At 40.2% G+C, this 6,000-nt stretch overlaps 1 protein-coding gene across 1 annotated transcript in view; it reads right to left on the bottom strand.

Moving 5' to 3' along the window:
- Nucleotides 1-1,623: 1,623 nt before the first annotated feature.
- LAMA4 (laminin subunit alpha 4) overlaps nucleotides 1,624-6,000 on the bottom strand; it is a 107,125-nt gene continuing 102,748 nt past the window's right edge. Inside the window, exons 37-39 of the mRNA XM_050893683.1 lie at nucleotides 5,054-5,147; nucleotides 3,931-4,050; nucleotides 1,624-2,470 (exon numbers count right to left, since the gene is read on the bottom strand). Coding sequence (XP_050749640.1) covers nucleotides 2,325-2,470; nucleotides 3,931-4,050; nucleotides 5,054-5,147 — 360 coding nt within the window. The 3' untranslated portion in view covers nucleotides 1,624-2,324. The remainder of the gene's footprint in view (nucleotides 2,471-3,930; nucleotides 4,051-5,053; nucleotides 5,148-6,000) is intronic.

Genomic DNA, 6,000 nt, shown 5'->3' with positions numbered 1-6,000 from the left:
TCTGCTGTTGTTTTCTCTCTAGCAATAGGGTCCTGGAGATCAGGGCCTGAGGAAGCTTAGCTCAGGTTGTGGTGCCATGAGATTGATTGAGTCAATCTAACAACTCGCTACCACTGGAAGGAGAGAGACCTCCTTTTTTACCCCAGCTCCCAGCTGCACAGCCCTGACACCATACATGGCCTCTGGTACCCACTGGGAACCCAGCTCACTGAGCTGAGGACATTCCCCCTCAACTCCAATAATAAAAAAATTCCCAAACCAAAAGCCCTAAATGTTTCCTGTTCAGAGTCTGGGTAGTAGCTGGGAGCAGGAAAGAGCTGAGCAGGCATACTGGTTTTGGTATCCGAGACAAAGATGGCATTTGAAGGCAACTGGATTTGGGGACCCATGATGTGCTTGATTCAGAGAGACTGCAGAGGGGTACTCTTACTGCTTGCTTCTGAAATATGAACAGTGGGCTATGGAGTGACGAAAAGAGGGGGCTGTATACCACTCCCAGAAGTAGGGGGGCCTCCCCACGGGGTTGGGAAGGGAATCAGTCCTGGGAGCACATTGCCTCAGAGTTGCAGGGAACAGAATGGGAGACATGTCCAGGAGAAGGCATGTAGAACAGGCATGGGGCTGAAAGCATGAGCAGAGCTGACAAGGCTGGTGGAAGAAGAGGCAGTGGCTGCTGGAGCCACGCTATCTTCTCTCGTCCACTTACCACCCAACCCTGGACTCCAGAGACAAATGGAGAGGCAGTGACGCTGTCCCAGCTGCCGGAGAGTTCCTGTGCCAGTCTGTCCAGAGCTTGCAGTTCTTTATCCAGCATAAGCCAAGACCACTTCAATCTGTCAAAACCCTTTTCCTACTGAGAGAGTAGTAGGGAAGCTACTGATTAGTGCTTACACATGTATCTTATTCTGGTGGTTCCTCCAGCTGTCCATATATTCAGAATCTTTGGATTCCAGTTGTCACTTGTGTGTTTTCCAGATGAGCTCCTATTAATTTTTAGTCTGCAGAGTGTTGTCCTTTATTTTTGCCTTTCATACTTTACTGCTTTGCAGCTGGTCATGTTTTGAGTTGGTTCCAACAATAATTTGCCCAGCAATCATAAAACTTTCTGTCAACAGTAGTTTATTCTTTAAAGAAAAGAAACCTAAATGGCTTTGATGCCTTGTAGGTTATCACTGAAGAGACTAAGTTTTGCAAGTGACTTGTGTCTGATGTTCAAGCCTATTGTGAGCTAAAGTCTAGTATTAACTTCCATCTACCTTCTATGGTTTTAACATAGCTCAGATTTGCAGCCCTCTGCCTTCTGTTTACATCTTCCTGTTTCACCCCTAGTTCCTCTGCAGCAGCATGTGTTCTGGGATACATTCCACAGGAACATGTTCCTAGTTTGAGGATTACTGCTGTAAACTGAAGTCCTGCAGCAGTCGCACGAGGAAGTGATGATTTTATGTGATAAGGGATTTGCCTGAAACTGTGACTGTGATTCTGTTTTCTATGCGTCGTGTTTACTTGTATTATTTGTGCAAATGAGATCACAAAGAGATTGTGGATTTAGTGCTGTGTTTGTATGTAAATGCATTTAAAAATTTAGAGAAAAAACTTGAAATTTTGAATTTTGTTTCTCCTCTCTCTTCCTACGTAAGGCAAGTATTGCTCTAAAATTACCTAGTTTAGGTAAATGATCAGTTATATAAAGTGTGTCTTAAAAGATATGCATCCTATCTTCACGTTGTGCTAGAACATATCCATGAAGACTAGAAGTGGAATAAAAATTTTAGTTTTTCATTGTTTGTAAGCTTACATAATTGGTATGCTCTTTGCCCCCCATTTTAATTGAGGAATATATAAATGAGTTGAATGGAAAATTAAAAAAAAAAATCTTTGAACACAGTTATTTGCGATGTAAGTCTATTATCTAGCTTTATTCTTTAATGTGCATTAGCAGATCTTTTCTTGCGAAACAAAGGGTGACCTAAGGTATGGAATGAAATGATGTGGAGGATCTATCTTGAAAGTAACATATTTAATATAATTTTCATTTCTTTTATAATCCCACATTTTCATGTAACAGACTGGCCACACATACACTATAAGAAATGGTAAAGCTCACTCTTGTGGTATAGTAAGAGAAGTGCAGAAGCAACAGCCCTTTATTCTTCAGTGAGTTTTGTTTGCACATAAACATTAGAAGTGACCCTTAAACATACTGCTTTCTGTAGATGGATCCGTGATATTTTCATTCTTCTTCTCTTGATGAACATGGTTTCTTTTGTTCTATTTTTCTTTCTGTGGTCTAAGGAACTTTACAGGATTGATGCAGTGCACTATCATGCTGCTGGACAGGTATTGATGCTTACAGCACCACTAACCAAAGCTGCTTTACTAAAACTCACTGGTTTTTCATCAATCATGAAGTTACGAATGCAGCCAATGAAGGAGTTGCGTGTAGTCAGGCTGGATGTTAGCAGAGACTCTGTAAGATGCAGATTTAAAAAAAAAAAAAAATTAGAGCTCATGATGACCAAAATAATCAGTCTTGTGGCAGAATCTTTTCAATTTACTACTAACTGCAGCTCTGCTGAATCTTCTGTGGGTCTTTTAAAATGTCTGGCCTACTGCCAGTGTCCTAGAGGCCATTAGAGTAAGCGTGGGGAGTTATCTATGTTTATGTAAAACTCTTGATACTACATAGTCAATAGAGGCTCAATCTTGCATTTTTTGACAACTGCATTTTCTTTTAAGTAACAAGAGTAGATGAATCCCAGGGTGTATGTTTGTAATTTCTTTTAACATTACATGTATTGTTGTCTGTGTCTGATTTGTTAGTTTGCATTTAGTTTACTATATTTACATGGTATTAGTTAGTATTATATCTTGTTTGTTGTCATGAAGTTCTTTGTAAGATTTTTCTGTGCCAGGGTGATAATAGCATTATAGAGCCAATGTATGGCATTGCTTTAATATTCTATAATTAATGTAGAAATAGAAGGCTCTATTATGAAGCAGAACAGCATTTGCAATTACCACTTTATATTACCTCTCTGGGAAGAGTTCTGTCCTAATAAAATTCCAGTTTGGATTTAAAGAGTGAACAGGCATCTGCACATAGATTTTATTATTCCCTTTAGGCTCATTTTTCCTCCTGGTAGTGTGGGATGGATGAGAACATCACGCACTCAAGCCACTAATCCAAGATAAGCAATATAATAAATTTTGTAGTTAGAGCTGTTCATGATTGACATGCAAGGCACAGAGAAATAATGCTGCATGTTTTCAGTGAGAAATGTACAGGAGATGACTAAAAAATTTAATCTCGTAGTGTTGATTACAGTTTGTATATGAACCCCAACAGAGTAGCTCTGTCTGTTGAATAAGGGAAGTAAATGTAGTAATCTTGGCCCACGCTACACAGATGGTCTGTAAGTCACAAATTCACATTAGCAGACATCTGTGCAATAGAAATCACTAGTCAGAAAAAGAATCTTTGTGTTTTGTCTTGTGTTCAAAGACGCCGTTGCTTGAAGAAGAGGAAAGAAGCCTACCAGCAACAAACCCTTGAGACTCCACTTACAGTGACAGTGAGTTTCCAATCCCATAAATAAATAAATCACTTCTTAAAAAACAGTAAGCCCATACCAGAAAGTAAAATGGAAAAAAAGCGATTTTTTTCTAGCTGGCTGACTTCTCTACTGAGTCCATACCTGACCCTCCAGCAACTGTGAAGGTTTTAATTTCAATGAAGCAGCACTTCTTTTTCTTTGACAACTTGAGGCAGAACATTTCTGATCAGCTCTCGAGCCTTTGCATTTTACCAGGTTGTTCACATGAGATATGTTTTGTTCTTTTTTGAAATGAAAACTGAGTCTCTATGCTTTCTCTGGAAACCGTGGTGAAATCTGAGAACAAAGTACCACAAAGCGGCCAAAAACTTACCTGGTACACCTCCAATAAACACGGGCTCCCTGTGGTCAATTGCCTTTGGATTTAGTGGCCCTACCACATGGTTGACTTCAGAGTCTACATCCAGCTGCACCACATTAGCATCTCTAATAACTGAAAAGAGAAGGAACAGAGATCAAGAAGATTGTAAGTAGCAGCACGTGAGTTTTCTATGATGACAGACAGGAGTTATCTGTTTGATCCCAGTAGTTCGATTCAGTGTTTGCTAGATTGAGTGTGAGCCATCAGTGACGCTATGCAGGCGGATGCTGGCATAGAGCAGGGCCAATGGAAGACACAGTGTAGGAGCAAGGTGCTTTTGAGTGGGGCTCTTGATTGCTGGCAGCTGTGTCTAGGCTGCAGGATATGAGCATACAAGTACGTGTGGCTTAGAAAAACTGTTTGCCAAATCATTCCCAATGGGGGATGTACTAGAATGCAGTAAGGTTTCCTCCTTGCTTGTGTGCCTGCGTTTCCTTCAGAAGGAAACCACAATGCATGGGGAAGGGGTGCACGCTCAGATCTCTTCTGGGTGTGACAGTGGGAGACATCCCAAGTCAGCATCTAGGCAGAAAGGTAAGGGAGTTCAAAGTACCTGAGGTTTAGAAGTACTTTTTGACTTTCAAACCCAGGGAAGAAGGATGGCTGTCTGGCAAAGAGGCAAAATCCTGACTGTAGACATCTCTCTGTGTGAGGCAGGGGGTCCCCAAATCTGTCCTATTATTTGACCTTTAAGGGCAGCATATATTTGTGCCTACTACATTCTACCAACTTAATTTAACCTCTAGTTGGGAAAAGAAGAATATCATCTGGTATATGACTTAGGAAAGGTTGCCAGCATTTCAGCTAGACTGTCTTGTGTTCTTTGAACAAGGAGCTTCTGTCTTTACTTGTTCTTCATAGGAACTTGTGCTTGTCCTCCTAGGAAGCTCTACAGTTCTATATCTGAGGGATGAATACAACTGTGTCTTTCACACAAACTTGTGTCCTGACAGGTGAAAAGGAAGCACTGAAAATGTGACCCCATTCCCAGTGCACTAGCCCATGGAGATGGATATCTGGGGAGGGAGAACTGGGCGCTGTCACCTTACTTAGGGGATGATCGTGTTTTACTGACCTGCAATTCGGTGCCATCTGCCATCGCAGAGACTCTGTTTCAGTGTCACTGAAGTTGAAAAATCCCTGATTCCATTATTCAGTTTCACAGTAACCTGGGGGAAAATAATGTTGTTGTCACTGTAAACCCCCTCCTGTTATCTTTTTTCCTTCTGTTGTAATAATGCTGTGTTCCCCACTCAAAACATGTCTAGTATGTAAGTGAAAGAAAAACATGATTTAATGAAATTCTTTAAAATAAAGCACCTTTCTAATTCACAGATTTAGTTTTGGGTTTTTTTTAGGTTCAATAGTTCTGCAACATTTCTGATTTGAACTCAAGGAACAGTTCAAAAAAAGATTAAAAAATAACAGCTAATTTAACTCAAATTTTCTAGTACTGCTACTCTATAATTTCCTGTGTGGTAAATTAGTGTTTAGAGGCATCAGATGATGTTTTGGCATGTTGCTAACCACTTAATAAGGAAAACAGGCATGAAAAACCCAAGTATAAACAAACAGACAAGATATGACAAAGGAATAGATAGGGAACTTAAGAATGACTTTTAAGTTACTTGTTCAAGCTTACCAGCAAATCTGTGGCAGAGCTAGAAAGTGAACCTAATTCTGAATTTTGCACCTCTGCTTTAGTTACATGGATTAATATCTTTCTGGATGGAAATGCTACAGCAGCGGCAGAGCAGCGTTCTGTCCCTATTGCAGGGCACAAGATTCCCAGTGGAGATTGCCGGAGAACTCCAAACACTAAGTCCAGCCACTCAGGCTTTTCAAATGTCTAAGTTGTCCCTGATAATGCTGACAACTTGTTGACTGAAAATGTTGCAAGGAAACAACTTATATTTAATTTTAGCAGATCTCTATTTCAATATAGTTGTAACTAAGAAATTTTTAAGCTTTTTTCCACAAGGGCACCAGCAAACAAAAATGAAATGATCCTCATGTTCTCTT

Source organism: Gymnogyps californianus, chromosome 3, assembly GCF_018139145.2.
Source record: "Gymnogyps californianus isolate 813 chromosome 3, ASM1813914v2, whole genome shotgun sequence".
NCBI lineage: Eukaryota > Metazoa > Chordata > Aves > Accipitriformes > Cathartidae > Gymnogyps > Gymnogyps californianus.
The sequence above is the reverse complement of the archived record's forward strand: the minus strand, read 5'-3'. Positions and strand labels throughout refer to the sequence as shown.